This window comes from Oncorhynchus gorbuscha, linkage group LG18 (genome assembly GCF_021184085.1).
Source record: "Oncorhynchus gorbuscha isolate QuinsamMale2020 ecotype Even-year linkage group LG18, OgorEven_v1.0, whole genome shotgun sequence".
Lineage (NCBI taxonomy): Eukaryota > Metazoa > Chordata > Actinopteri > Salmoniformes > Salmonidae > Oncorhynchus > Oncorhynchus gorbuscha.
In genome coordinates this window covers 81,039,879-81,058,252 of record NC_060190.1, presented here as the reverse complement: position 1 = coordinate 81,058,252, position 18,374 = coordinate 81,039,879, and the positions used below count along the sequence as shown (strand labels likewise).

General features: G+C 43.8%; 1 protein-coding gene across 2 annotated transcripts in view; it reads left to right on the top strand.

Moving 5' to 3' along the window:
* LOC124004070 (transcription cofactor vestigial-like protein 4) overlaps positions 1–18,374 on the top strand; it is a 95,075-nt gene that overhangs the window by 60,661 nt on the left and 16,040 nt on the right. For both annotated transcript variants that reach the window (XM_046312847.1, XM_046312846.1), the window contains one exon: positions 7,988–8,210. In XM_046312847.1, the coding sequence (XP_046168803.1) occupies positions 7,988–8,210 (223 nt within the window). The remainder of the gene's footprint in view (positions 1–7,987; positions 8,211–18,374) is intronic.

The window sequence follows — 18,374 nt, the reverse complement described above, 5'->3', positions numbered from 1 at the left end:
GTATGTATAAGACAAAACTGATCCTAAATCAGTACTGTCCCTGGTCTGGCCAGTGTCAGGGCAACTGGGTCCTGCCTCCATCTCGGGTCCCCTCCGCCTCGCAGATTGTCACGTGACCCGGTGACAGGATAGAAATAATCAATCCATTTATGCCCAGGGGGGGCACATGTGTCTGTCTCTCTCTGTCCCGGTCCAGACTAAGGCCTGCAAGGCAGCAGGCAGCTCAGTTATTTTGGGTGTGCAGCTCTGAAGAAGCCTGGAACACATGTCCTGTCTATTCCAGCCTGGCTGTCTTGTCTTCCCTGACATTTTCAAACCCCTCCCTCTCTGAGTCTGTAATACCAACATGCTTCAAGCAGACCACCATAGTCCTTGTTCCCAAGAACACTAAGGTAACCTGCCTAAATGACTACAGACCCGTAGCACTCCGTAGCCATGAAGTGCTTTGAAAGGCTGGTCATGGCTCACATCAACACCATTATCCCAGACACCCTAGACCCACTCCAATTTGCATACCGCCCAAACAGATCCACAGACGATGTAATCTCAATCACACTCCACACTGCCCTTTCCCACCTGGACATAAGGTACACCTACGTGAGAATGCTGTTCATTGACTACAGCTCAGCGTTCAACACCATCAAAGCTGTAGGCATTGATTAGTGTTATTTTAGAAAATATTTTATTGACAAAATACTTGCATTTTGTCCTTCCACTTTTTAGAATTACAAATCCAGTTTTATCTCTCGCCCCCCCGCCTGCCACAAATCCAATGCAAGACAATGGTACCTAATATTAGCCATATACTTACCACTACAGTACCGTGGTCCAGACTGTTGTTCACTACAGTACCGTGGTCCAGACTGTTCTACACCGCCTACTTTTCTACACCTTCTACTGTTCTACACGGTCTACTGTTATAATAATAATATATATAATAATATAATAATAATATAATATAATATATAATATATAATAATAATATAATAATATATATGCCATTTAGCAGACTGTTCTACACCGTCTACTGTTCTACACGGTCTACTGTTATAATAATAATATATATAATAATATAATAATAATATAATAATAATATAATATAATATATAATAATAATATAATAATATATATGCCATTTAGCAGACTGTTCTACACGGTCTACTGTTCTACACGGTCTACTGTTCTACACCGCCTACTGTTCTACACCGTCTACTGTTCTACACCGTCTACTGTTCTACTGTTCTACACCGTCTACTGTTCTACACAGTCTACTGTTCTACACCGTCTACTGTTCTACACCGTCTACTGTTCTACTGTTCTACTGTTCTACACCGTCTACTGTTCTACACCGCCTACTGTTCTACACCGCCTACTGTTCTACACCGCCTACTGTTCTACACCGCCTCCTGTTCTACACCGTCTCCTGTTCTACACCGTCTCCTGTTCTACACCGTCTCCTGTTCTACACCGCCTACTGTTCTACACCGTCTACTGTTCTACACCGTCTACTGTTCTACGTGGTCCTTCTGTAGCTCAGTTGGTAGAGCATGGCGCTTGTAACGCCAGGGTAGTGGGTTCGATCCCCGGGACCACCCATACGTAGAATGTATGCACACATGACTGTAAGTCGCTTTGGATAAAAGCGTCTGCTAAATGGCATATATTATATTATTATTATTATTACTGTTCTACACCGTCTACTGTTCTACTGTTCTACACCGCCTACTGTTCTACACCGTCTACTGTTCTACACCGTCTACTGTTCTACACCGCCTCCTATTCTACACCGTCTACTGTTCTACACCGTATACTGTTCTACACCGTATACTGTTCTACACCGTATACTGTTCTACACCGTCGTCTGTTCTACACCGCCTACTGTTCTACACCGTCTACTGTTCTACTGTTCTACACCGTCTACTGTTCTACACCAGTCTACTGTTCTACACCGTCTACTGTTCTACACCGTCTACTGTTCTACACCGTCTACTGTTCTACTGTTCTACTGTTCTACACTGTCTACTGTTCTACACCGTCTACTGTTCTACACCGCCTACTGTTCTACACCGCCTACTGTTCTACACCGCCTACTGTTCTACACCGTCTCCTGTTCTACACCGTCTACTGTTCTACTGTTCTACACCGTCTACTGTTCTACACCGCCTACTGTTCTACACCGCCTACTGTTCTACACCGCCTACTGTTCTACACCGCCTACTGTTCTACACCGCCTACTGTTCTACACCGTCTCCTGTTCTACACCGTCTACTGTTCTACTGTTCTACACAGTCTACTGTTCTACACCGTCTACTGTTCTACACCGTCTACTGTTCTACACCGTCTCCTGTTCTACACCGCCTCCTGTTCTACACCGCCTCCTGTTCTACACCGTCGTCTGTTCTACACCGCCTACTGTTCTACACCGTCTACTGTTCTACTGTTCTACACCGCCTACTGTTCTACACCGCCTACTGTTCTACACCGTCTACTGTTCTACACCGTCTACTGTTCTACACCGTATACTGTTCTACACCGTATACTGTTCTACACCGCCTCCTGTTCTACACAGTCTACTGTTCTACTGTTCTACACCGTCTCCTGTTCTACACCGTCTACTGTTCTACACCGTCTGTTCTACACCGCCTACTGTTCTACTGTTCTACACCGTCTACTGTTCTACACCGTCTGTTCTACACCGCCTACTGTTCTACTGTTCTACACCGCCTACTGTTCTACACCGTCTACTGTTCTACACCGTCTACTGTTCTACACCGTCTACTGTTCTACACCGTCTCCTGTTCTACACCGTCTCCTGTTCTACACAGTCTCCTGTTCTACACCGTCTACTGTTCTACTGTTCTACACCGTCTACTGTTCTACACCGTCTGTTCTACACCGCCTACTGTTCTACTGTTCTACACCGTCTACTGTTCTACACCGTCTGTTCTACACCGTCTGTTCTACACCGCCTACTGTTCTACACCGTCTACTGTTCTACACCGTCTACTGTTCTTCTACTGTTCTACACCGTCTACTGTTCTACACCGTCTCCTGTTCTACACCGTCTCCTGTTCTACTGTTCTACACCGTCTACTGTTCTACACCGTCTCCTGTTCTACACCGTCTACTGTTCTACTGTTCTACACCATCTACTGTTCTACACCGTCTCCTGTTCTACACCGTCTCCTGTTCTACACCGTCTACTGTTCTACACCGTCTACTGTTCTACACCGTCTACTGTTCTACTGTTCTACACCGCCTCCTGTTCTACACCGTCTCCTGTTCTACACCGTCTCCTGTTCTACACCGTCTGTTCTACACCGTCTGTTCTACACCGTCTGTTCTACACCGTCTCCTGTTCTACACCGCCTACTGTTCTACACCGTCTACTGTTCTACTGTTCTACACCGTCTCCTGTTCTACACCGTCTCCTGTTCTACACCGTCTCCTGTTCTACACCGTCTCCTGTTCTACACCGTCTCCTGTTCTACACCGTCTGTTCTACACCGTCTGTTCTACACCGTCTGTTCTACACCGTCTCCTGTTCTACACCGCCTACTGTTCTACACCGTCTACTGTTCTACTGTTCTACACCGTCTCCTGTTCTACACCGTCTCCTGTTCTACACCATCTCCTGTTCTACACCGTCTCCTGTTCTACACCGTCTCCTGTTCAACACCGTCTACTGTTCTACACCGCCTCCTGTTCTACACCGTATACTGTTCTACACAGTCTACTGTTCTACACCGCCTCCTGTTCTACACCGCCTCCTGTTCTACACCGTCTACTGTTCTACTGTTCAACACCGTCTCCTGTTCTACACCGCCTCCTGTTCTACACCGTCTCCTGTTCTACACCGTCTACTGTTCTACTGTTCTACACCGTCTCATGTTCTACACCGTCTGTTCTACACCGTTTACTGGTCTACTGTTCTACACCGTCTACTGTTCTACACCGTCTCCTGTTCTACACCGTCTACTGTTCTACTGTTCTACACCATCTACTGTTCTACACCGTCTCCTGTTCTACACCGCCTCCTGTTCTACACCGTCTACTGTTCTACACCGCCTACTGTTCAACTGTTCTACACCGTCTACTGTTCTACACCGTCTACTGTTCTACACTGTCTACTGTTCTACACCATCTACTGTTCTACACCGTCTACTGTTCTACACCGCCTACTGTTCAACTGTTCTACACCGTCTCCTGTTCTACACCGCCTACTGTTCTACACCGTCTACTGTTCTACACCGTCTACTGTTCTACACCGCCTACTGTTCAACTGTTCTACACCGTCTACTGTTCTACACTGTCTACTGTTCTACACAGTCTCCTCTTCTACACCGCCTACTGTTCTACACCGTCTCCTGTTCTACACCGCCTACTGTTCTACACCGCCTACTGTTCTACACCGCCTACTGTTCTACACGGTCTCCTGTTCTACACGGTCTCCTGTTCTACACGGTCTCCTGTTCTACACGGTCTCCTGTTCTACACGGTCTCCTGTTCTACACGGTCTCCTGTTCTACACCGTCTCCTGTTCTACACCGTCTCCTGTTCTACACCGTCTACTGTTCTACACCGTCTTCTGTTCTACACCGTCTTCTGTTCTACACCGTCTTCTGTTCTACACCGTCTTCTGTTCTACACCGTCTCCTGTTCTAGACCGTCTACTGTTCTACTGTTCTACACCGTCTACTGTTCCACACCGTCTACTGTTCTATAGACCAAGCTTTCTCACTGTAGACAGTTGACAAGTTTCAGTGAGTTGTACGGCCCCATGCTTAGCTTGACATTGTGCCTTTACCGTACCGTTCAGGTGAGCACTTGGCTCTGCATTGTTTTGGTGAAGATCATTTTGTGAATGCGATTGATATGGGCTTTGACATGTTTGCCTTGCTGTGTAACGGTGACATAGTGCTCAGTAAGTCTTTCCAGAGTTGACTGAGTGTAACATTGGGGTAAAGTCTTCTAGTGGAAAGTCCCCATCTGTACCGAGTGCCACCAGTAGTTTTCCAGTCTCCCTTCCTGCCGTCCTCACACTCTCCCTGGTCTACTGGCCGAGGAAGGAAGGAACAGCGTACAAGATTTATTTTAATCTGTTTGTTCAAACATTACATTTCGACCAGTTTTCCTCCTGACACGTGATGCCAGAACACTCACACCATTCAGCCAAGTGTTGAATTTGACAATATTTACAAGAAGTTAGCTACTTTGTAAATGTCTTACAATGTGTTTTTTAAACTTTTGAGCACACTAATAAAGTTTTCACAGATTCTTCACGGTCATGTAATTAGACACTTCCCAAATGGCATCCTATTTTCTAGTGAACAAATATATACAGTTATGTACAATATGCAATATTATTTTTGGACGATATTATGTAGATATTTGACTCGTGTTATTATTGTTTTGCTACTGTAGTAGGTAGCGTTTAACGAGCTCTAGTCTGCTGTGCCTGTTCATCATATAGCTTGTTCTCCATCTTCTTTTTAAATAGTGAGAACATATTTTCATTTTGTTTTTTTCTCCTGACTGGTCAAAACTGTCATTTTCTCTGTCGTCCTACTACCCTACATACTGCCCTGCATACTGCCCTGCATACTGCCCTGCATACTGCCCTGCATACTGCCCTGCATACTGCCCTGCATACTGCCCTGCATACTGCCCTGCATACTGCCCTACATACTGCCCTGCATACTGCCCTGCATACTGCCCTGCATAATGCCCTACATACTGCCCTGCATACTGCCCTGCATTCTGCCCTGCATACTGCCCTGCATACTGCCCTGCATACTGCCCTGCCTACTGCCCTACATACTGCCCTACATACTGCCCTGCATACTGCCCTACATACTGCCCTGCATACTGCCCTGCATACTGCCCTGCATACTGCCCTGCCTACTGCCCTACATACTGCCCTGCATACTGCCCTGCATACTGCCCCGCTGTACTATCAACGGTTGGTTCATATAAACCATAGTCAATGAATCCTCGTGAATGTTAGGTTGAAAAAAAAAAAAGCTTTGGGTCTTAAATCGCAGTTTGGAATTAAATCCAAATAAAAATTTGACAGAAAAAAAAGAACACATTTTCTTGAAGAACAGTGTAGATGCAAAGTTCGGTAACCGAACGACGGTTTGTGTTGTTTGTGCTGTTTGTGCTGTTTGTGCTGTTTGTGCTGTTTGTGCTGTTTGTGCTATTTGTGCTGTTTGTGCTGTTTGTGCTGTTTGTGCTGTTTGTGCTGTTTGTGCTGTTTGTGCTGTTTGTGCTGTTTGTTGTTTGTGCTGTTTGTGTTTGTGCTGTTTGTGCTGTTTGTGCTGTTTGTGCTATTTGTGCTGTTTGTGCTGTTTGTGCTGTTTGTGCTGTTTGCTGTTTGTGCTGTTTGTGCTGTTTGTGCTGTTTGCTGTTTGTGCTGTTTGTGTTTGTGGTGTTTGTGCTGTTTGTGCTGTTTGTGCTGTTTGTGCTGTTTGTGTTTGTGCTGTTTGTGCTGTTTGTGCTGTTTGTGCTGTTTGTGCTGTTTGTGCTGTTTGTGTTTGTGCTGTTTGTGTTTGTGCTGTTTGTGCTGTTTGTGCTGTTTGTGTTGTTTGTGCTGTTTGTGCTGTTTGTGCTGTTTGTGCTGTTTGTGCTGTTTGTGCTGGTGCTGTTTGTGCTGTTTGTGCTGTTTGTGCTGTTTGTGCTGTTTGTGCTGTTTGTGCTGTTTGTGCTGTTTGTGTTTGTGCTGTTTGTGCTGTTTGTGCTGTTTGTGCTGTTTGTGCTGTTTGTGTTTGTGCTGTTTGTGCTGTTTGTGCTGTTTGTGCTGTTTGTGCTGTTTGTGCTGTTTGTGCTGTTTGTGCTGTTTGTGCTGTTTGTGCTGTTTGTGCTGTTTGTGCTGTTTGTGCTGTTTGTGTTTGTGCTGTTTGTGCTGTTTGTGCTGTTTGTGCTGTTTGTGCTTGTGCTGTTTGTGTTTGTGCTGTTTGCTGTTTGTGTTTGTGCTGTTTGTGCTGTTTGTGTTTGTGCTGTTTGTGCTGTTTGTGCTGTTTGTGCTGTTTGTGCTGTTTGTGCTGTTTGTGCTGTTTGTGCTGTTTGTGCTGTTTGTGCCAGTCTCAGCATCATTCTGTCACAGTGGAATTGCTTTTCCCCTGGGAGGCATCTGTTTTGATGCAGGTCAGGATGTTGGAGATAGAAATGTCATTAGTACAAGTTCCTGTCATTAGTACAAGTTCCTGTCATTAGTACACAAGCTCCTGTCATTAGTACACAAGCTCCTGTCATTAGTACACAAGCTCCTGTCATTAGTACACAAGCTCCTGTCATTAGTACACAAGTTCCTGTCATTAGTACACAAGTTCCTGTCATTAGTACACAAGTTCCTGTCATTAGTACACAAGGTCCTGTCATTAGTACACAAGGTCCTGTCATTAGTACACAAGGTCCTGTCATTAGTACACAAGGTCCTGTCATTAGTACACAAGCTCCTGTCATTAGTACACAAGTTCCTGTCATTAGTACACAAGGTCCTGTCATTAGTACACAAGGTCCTGTCATTAGTACACAAGTTCCTGTCATTAGTACACAAGTTCCTGTCATTAGTACACAAGGTCCTGTCATTAGTACACAAGTTCCTGTCATTAGTACACAAGGTCCTGTCATTAGTACACAAGGTCCTGTCATTAGTACACAAGGTCCTGTCATTAGTACACAAGGTCCTGTCATTAGTACACAAGGTCCTGTCATTAGTACACAAGGTCCTGTCATTAGTACACAAGTTCCTGTCATTAGTACACAAGTTCCTGTCATTAGTACACAAGGTCCTGTCATTAGTACACAAGGTCCTGTCATTAGTACACAAGGTCCTGTCATTAGTACACAAGGTCCTGTCATTAGTACACAAGGTCCTGTCATTAGTACACAAGCTCCTGTCATTAGTACACAAGCTCCTGTCATTAGTACACAAGTTCCTCCCCATTTGATGCCTTCTATATGTTGTGTGTTTCTCTCCGTGCAGGCGAGGCAGCGCGTCGAGGTGATCCCATGATGCACCAGTCCATGTCCTTATCATCGTCTGGCGTCTCCAACCATAGCCACCGGACGGGCCATCCACCCATCAGCCCCAGCAAGAGGAAGCACAGCCGTAGCCTCAGCACAGGACAGGACCAACAAGACAATGATGACCAAGACTGTGACAACCAACACGTGGCCAAGATGAGCCGGCTGTTTGCTGCACAGCTGTAAGTAGACACACACACACACACACACACACACACACACACACACACACACACACACACACACACACACACACACACACACACACACACACACACACACACACACACACACACACACACACACACACACACACACACACACACACACACACACACACACACACACACACACACACACACACACACACACACACACACAGATAAAGTGACAGACGACGTTTGTGTTTTGGCTCCACATGCATTGTGACATCGTAATGGAATGTCCAATCTTCCAAATGTATCACATATGACTTCTTGGGGAAGTGTTTTGCAGAAAGCTGAATAATTGCTACAAAGGGAATTCAGTCTGTGTTCAGGGTGCTGTGCCATGTGAGAAATGCACAGGACAGGTTGCCACAGTGTTTTGCCGCAGGTACAGCCGACTGGCAAAAACATTTTTAAAAACAAATATATATATATTTGTGGAATCAAAATATCAATATAATATCATCCAAAAATGATCTCTGTGTGTAACTGTTTAGAGTTTCCCCCTCCTTTTCTAGTAGCCACAGTAGCTAGCTAGCACCCCATCAGATGGATTCCCGTGTGGCTGAGCAGGCGGCTACGCTAGCTAGCTAGCGCCCCATCAGATGGATTCCCGTGTGGCTGAGTAGGCAGCTACGCTAGCTAGCTAGCGCCCCATCAGATGGATTCCCGTGTGGCTGAGTAGGCAGCTACGCTAGCTAGCTAGCACCCCATCAGATGGATTCCCGTGTGGCTGAGTAGGCAGCTACGCTAGCTAGCTAGTGCCCCATCAGATGGATTCCCGTGTGGCTGAGCAGGCAGCTACGCTAGCTAGCGCCCCATGCTGCAGATTCCTGGATGCCTGAGAGAGAATGTGCTGCCTTCATGTTGGTATTTCTCTACTGGGATCTGCTGCTCCGTCTGAGGCCCGGGATTCCTCACATACCATGCCTGTGATTGGAGCACATGTCTGGGCAGAGGAGGCTGGTCATGGGCTGTATCTGAAAGGGCACCATATCCCCTATATAGTTCTCTCTGGTCTAAATGGTCTGATGTGGTGCATTATCAAGGGGATTGGCTGCTGTTGTGGAGGGCCCTAGCTCACATAACTCACATTCCTCCCCTGCCTGCCCTCCCCTCTACTTCCCTGCCTGCCTCCCTGCCCTCCCCTGCCTGCCTCCCTGCCCTCCCCTCTACTTCCCTGCCTGCCTGCTTGCGATCCCCTGCCTGCCTGCCTGCCTTGTGGCAACAGTTTGGGGAAAGCCATTTCCTGGTTCAGCATGACAATGCCCCTGTGTGCAAAGAGAGGTCCATACAGAAATTGTTTGTCGATCGGTGTGGAAGAACTTGACTGGCCAGCAGAGAGCCCTGACCTCAACCCCATCAAACTCCTTTGGGATGAATTGGAACGCCGACTGCGAGCCAGGCCTAATCGCCCAACATCAGTGCCTGACCTCCCTAATGCTCTTATGGCTGAATGGAAGCAAGTCCCAGCAGCAATGTTCCAACATCTAGTGGAAAGCCTTCCCAGAAGAGTGGAGGCTGTTATAGCAGCAATGTTCCAACATCTAGTGGAAAGCCTTCCCAGAAGAGTGGAGGCTGTTATAGCAGCAATGTTCCTACATCTAGTGGAAAGCCTTCCCAGAAGAGTAGAGGCTGTTATAGCAGCAAAGGGGGACCAACTCCATATTAATACCCATGATTTAGGAATTAGATATTTGACAGTGTCCACATACTTAGTTTTTAACTGTGCATTGTTGGTTAAGGGCTCATAAGTAAACATTTTAATTTGATATGACTCACAGAGGCGTACTTACCATTACACTGTAGAGGCAATTGCCTCAGGCCTCACACCAAGGGGCCTCGTGAGCTGGGCATTATAAATAATGATACTAAATAATGATACATGTGCCCCCCCTCCCCCTATGTGCCACTCGAGCCCCACCACAACCCGCTGTCATGGGCTGCTCTCGGTTTTTGTCTTGTTTCAGCAGGCTGGTTCAACAGCAGCAAATTGTGCAGGATGCTTCAAAGTTGCAAAGGAAATGGGGGGGAGGTGCCCCGTCTCTATACCCTACCACTATACCACTATACCACTATGCCACTATACCACTATACCACTATACCACTATACCACTATACCACTATACCACTACCACTATACCACTATACCACTATACCACTATGCCACTATACCACTATACCACTATACCACTATACCACTATACCACTATACCACTATACCACTATACCACTACCACTATACCACTACCACTATACCACTATACCACTATACCACTATACCACTACCACTATACCACTATACCACTATACCACTATACCACTATACCACTATACCACTATACCACTATACCACTATACCACTACCACTATACCACTATACCACTATACCACTACCACTATACCACTATACCACTATACCACTATACCATACCACTATACCACTATCACTATACCACTATACCACTATACCACTATACCACTGTCACTATACCACTATACCACTATACCACTACCACTATACCACTATACCACTACCACTGTCACTATACCACTATACCACTATACCCTACCACTATACCACTATACCACTACCACTATACCACTATACCACTATGCCACTATACCACTATACCACTATACCACTACCACTATACCACTATACCACTATACCACTACCACTATACCACTACCACTATACCACTATACCACTATACCACTATACCACTACCACTATACCACTATACCACTACCACTATACCACTATACCACTACCACTATACCACTATACCACTATACCACTACCACTATACCACTATACCACTATACCACTACCACTATACCACTATACCACTATGCCCTGTCACTATACCCTACCACTATACCACTATGCCCTGTCACTATACCCTGTCTCTATACCCTACCACTATACCACTATACCACTATACCACTACCACTATACCACTATACCACTACCACTATACCACTATACCACTATACCACTATACCACTATACCACTATACCACTATACCACTACCACTATACCACTATACCACTATACCACTACCACTATACCACTATACCACTATACCACTATACCACTATACCACTATACCACTACCACTATACCACTATACCACTATACCACTACCACTATACCACTACCACTATACCACTACCACTATACCACTATACCACTATACCACTATACCACTATACCACTACCACTATACCACTATACCTATACCACTATACCACTATACCACTATACCACTATGCCACTACCACTATACCACTACCACTATACCACTACCACTATACCACTATGCCACTACCACTATACCACTACCACTATACCACTATACCACTATACCACTATACCACTATACCACTACCACTATACCACTACCACTATACCACTATGCCACTACCACTATACCACTATACCACTACCACAATACCACTATACCACTATACCACTATACCACTATACCACTATACCACTACCACTATACCACTATACCACTATACCACTATACCACTACCACTATACCACTATACCACTATACCACTATACCACTACCACTATACCACTACCACTATACCACTATACCACTATACCACTATACCACTATACCACTACCACTATACCACTATACCACTATACCACTATACCACTATACCACTATACCACTATACCACTATACCACTATACCACTATACCACTATACCACTACCACTATACCACTACCACTACCACTATACCACTATACCACTACCACTATACCACTATACCACTACCACTATACCACTATACCACTATACCACTACCACTATACCACTATACCACTATACCACTACCACTATACCACTACCACTATACCACTATACCACTATACCACTATACCACTATACCACTATACCACTATACCACTATACCACTACCACTATACCACTACCACTATACCACTACCACTATACCACTACCACTATACCACTATACCACTACCACTATACCACTACCACTATACCACTATACCACTATACCACTACCACTATACCACTATACCACTATACCACTACCACTATACCACTATACCACTATACCACTACCACTATACCACTACCACTATACCACTATACCACTACCACTATACCACTATACCACTACCACTATACCACTATACCACTACCACTATACCACTATACCACTATACCACTATGCCACTATACTACTACCACTATACCACTATACCACTATACCACTATACCACTACCACTATACCACTATACCACTACCACTATACCACTATACCACTATACCACTACCACTATACCACTATACCACTATACCACTATGCCACTACCACTATACCACTATACCACTACCACTATACCACTATACCACTACCACTATACCACTATACCACTATACCACTATACCACTATACCACTACCACTATACCACTATACCACTATACCACTACCACTATACCACTACCACTATACCACTACCACTATACCACTACCACTATACCACTACCACTATACCACTATACCACTATACCACTATACCACTATACCACTACCACTATACCACTATACCACTATGCCACTATACCACTATACCACTATACCACTATGCCACTATACCACTATACCACTATACCACTATACCACTATACCACTATACCACTACCACTATACCACTATACCACTATACCACTATACCACTATACCACTATACCACTACCACTATACCACTATACCACTACCACTATACCACTATGCCAATACCACTATACCACTACCACTATACCACTATACCACTATGCCACTATACTACTACCACTATACCACTATACCACTATACCACTATACCACTATACCACTATACCACTATACCACTATACCACTATACCACTACCACTATACCACTATACCACTATACCACTACCACTATACCACTATACCACTATACCACTATGCCACTACCACTATACCACTATACCACTACCACTATACCACTACCACTATACCACTACCACTATACCACTATACCACTATACCACTATACCACTATACCACTATACCACTACCACTATACCACTACCACTATACCACTACCACTATACCACTATACCACTATGCCACTATGCCACTATACCACTATGCCACTATACCACTATACCACTATACCACTACCACTATACCACTATACCACTATACCACTATACCACTACCAGTCTATACCACTACCACTATACCACTATACCACTACCACTATACCACTACCACTATACCACTACCACTATACCACTACCACTATACCACTACCACTATACCACTACCACTATACCACTATACCACTACCACTATACCACTATACCACTATACCACTATACCACTATACCACTATACCACTACCACTATACCACTATACCACTATACCACTATACCACTATGCCACTATACCACTATGCCACTATACCACTATACCACTATGCCACTATGCCACTATACCACTATGCCACTATACCACTATACCACTATACCACTATACCACTATACCACTACCACTATACCACTATACCACTATACCACTATACCACTATACCACTACCACTATACCACTACCACTATACCACTATACCACTATACCACTATACCACTACCACTATACCACTATACCACTACCACTATACCACTATACCACTACCACTATACCACTATACCACTATACCACTATACCACTATACCACTACCACTATACCACTACCACTATACCACTATACCACTATACCACTATACCACTATACCACTATACCACTACCACTATACCACTATACCACTACCACTATACCACTATGCCCTGTCACTATACCCTACCACTATACCACTATGCCCTGTCACTATACCCTGTCTCTATACCCTACCACTATACCACTATACCACTACCACTATACCACTATACCACTATACCTCTATATACCACTATACCACTATACCACTATACCACTATACCACTATACCACTATGCCACTATGCCCTGTCACTATACCCTGTCTCTATACCCTACCACTATACCACTATGCCCTGTCACTATACCCTGTCTCTATACCCTACCACTATACCACTATACCACTACCACTATACCACTATACCACTATACCACTATACCACTATACCACTATACCACTATGCCACTATACCACTATACCACTATGCCACTATACCACTATACCACTATACCACTATACCACTATACCACTATACCACTATACCACTATACCACTATACCACTATACCACTACCACTATACCACTATACCACTATACCACTACCTATACCATACCACTATACCACTATACCACTACCACTATACCACTATACCACTATACTATGCCACTATACCACTATACCACTATACCACTATACCACTATGCCACTATACCACTATACCACTATACCACTACCACTATACCACTATACCACTACCACTATACCACTATACCACTATACCACTACCACTATACCACTATACCACTATACCACTACCACTATACCACTATACCACTATGCCACTATACCACTATACCACTATACCACTATACCACTATACCACTATACCACTACCACTATACCACTATACCACTATACCACTATAACACTATACCACTATGCCACTATACCACTATACCACTACCACTATACCACTATACCACTATACCACTACCACTATACCACTATACCACTATACCACTATGCCACTACCACTATACCACTACCACTATACCACTACCACTATACCACTACCACTATACCACTATACCACTATACCACTATACCACTATACCACTACACCACTATACCACTACCACTATACCACTACCACTATACCACTACCACTATACCACTATACCACTATGCCACTATGCCACTATACCACTATGCCACTATACCACTATACCACTATACCACTATACCACTACCACTATACCACTATACCACTATACCACTATACCACTACCAGTCTATACCACTACCACTATACCACTACCACTATACCACTACCACTATACCACTACCACTATACCACTACCACTATACCACTACCACTATACCACTACCACTATACCACTATACCACTACCACTATACCACTATACCACTATACCACTATACCACTATACCACTACCACTATACCACTATACCACTATGCCACTATACCACTATGCCACTATACCACTATGCCACTATACCACTATACCACTATACCACTATACCACTATACCACTATACCACTATACCACTATACCACTATACCACTATACCACTATACCACTACCACTATACCACTATACCACTATACCACTATACCACTATACCACTATACCACTATACCACTACCACTATACCACTATACCACTATACCACTATACCACTATACCACTACCACTATACCACTATACCACTACCACTATACCACTATACCACTATACCACTATACCACTATACCACTATACCACTATACCACTATACCACTACCACTATACCACTATACCACTACCACTATACCACTATACCACTATACCACTATACCACTATACCACTATACCACTACCACTATACCACTATACCACTATACCACTACCACTATACCACTATGCCACTCACTATACCCTACCACTATACCACTACTGTCACTATACCACTATACCCTACCACTATACCACTATACCACTACCACTATACCACTATACCACTATACCACTATACCACTACCACTATACCACTATACCACTATACCACTATACCACTATACCACTATGCCACTATGCCCTGTACCACTATACCCTACCACTATACCACTATGCCCTGTCACTATACCCTGTCTCTATACCCTACCACTATACCACTATACCACTACCACTATACCACTATGCCACTATACCACTATACCACTATACCACTATACCACTATGCCACTATACCACTATACCACTATGCCACTATACCACTATACCACTATGCCACTATACCACTATACCACTATACCACTATACCACTATACCACTATACCACTATACCACTACCACTATACCACTATACCACTATACCACTATACCACTATACCACTACCACTATACCACTATACCACTACCACTATACCACTATACCACTATACCACTATACCACTATACCACTATACCACTATACCACTATGCCACTATACCACTATACCACTATACCACTACCACTATACCACTATACCACTACCACTATACCACTATACCACTATACCACTACCACTATACCACTATACCACTATACCACTACCACTATACCACTATACCACTATGCCACTATACCACTATACCACTATACCACTATACCACTATACCACTATACCACTACCACTATACCACTATACCACTATACCACTATACCACTATACCACTATACCACTATACCACTATACCACTATACCACTACCACTATACCACAATACCACTATACCACTATACCACACTACCACTATACCACTATACCACTATACCACTATACCACTACCACTATACCACTATACCACTATACCACTATACCACTATACCACTACCACTATACCACTATACCACTACCACTATACCACTATACCACTATACCACTATACCACTATACCACTACCACTATACCACTATACCACTATACCACTACCACTATACCACTATACCACTATACCACTATACCACTACCACTACCACTACCACTATACCACTATACCACTATACCACTATACCACTATACCACTATACCACTATACACTATACCACTATACCACTATACCACTATACCACTATACCACTATACCACTATACCACTATACCACTATACCACTACCACTATACCACTATACCACTACCACTATACCACTATACCACTACCACTATACCACTATACCACTATACCACTATACCACTATACCACTACCACTATACCACTACCACTATACCACTATACCACTATGCCACTATACCACTATACCACTACCACTATACCACTACTACCACTATACCACTATACCACTATACCACTATACCACTACCACTATACCACTACCACTATACCACTATACCACTATACCACTACCACTATACCACTATACCACTACCACTATACCACTATACCACTATACCACTATACCACTACCACTATACACTACCACTATACCACTATACCACTATACCACTATACCACTATACCACTATATACCACTACCACTATACCACTATACCACTATACCACTATACCACTATACCACTATACCACTACCACTATACCACTATACCACTATATACCACTATACCACTATATACCACTATACCACTATACCACTACCACTATACCACTATACCACTATACCACTACCACTATACCACTATACCACTATACCACTATACCACTATACCACTATACCACTATACCACTATACCACTATACCACTATACCACTATACCACTATACCACTATACCACTATACCACTATACCACTATACCACTATACCACTATACCACTATACCACTATACCACTATACCACCACTATACCACTATACCACTATACCACTACCACTATACCACTATACCACTACCACTATACCACTATACCACTACCACTACCACTATACCACTACCACTATACCACTATACCACTACCACTATACCACTATACCACTATACCACTACCACTATACCACTATACCACTACCACTATACCACTATACCACTACCACTATACCACTATACCACTATACCACTACCACTATACCACTATACCACTACCACTATACCACTACCACTATACCACACTATACCACTATACCACTACCACTATACCACTACCACTATACCACTACCACTATACCACTATACCACTACCACTATACCACTACCACTATACCACTATACCACTATACCACTATACCACTACCACTATACCACTATACCACTATACCACTATACCACTATACCACTATACCACTACCACTATACCACTATACCACTATACCACTACCACTATACCACTATACCACTATACCACTACCACTATACCACTACCACTATACCACTATACCACTA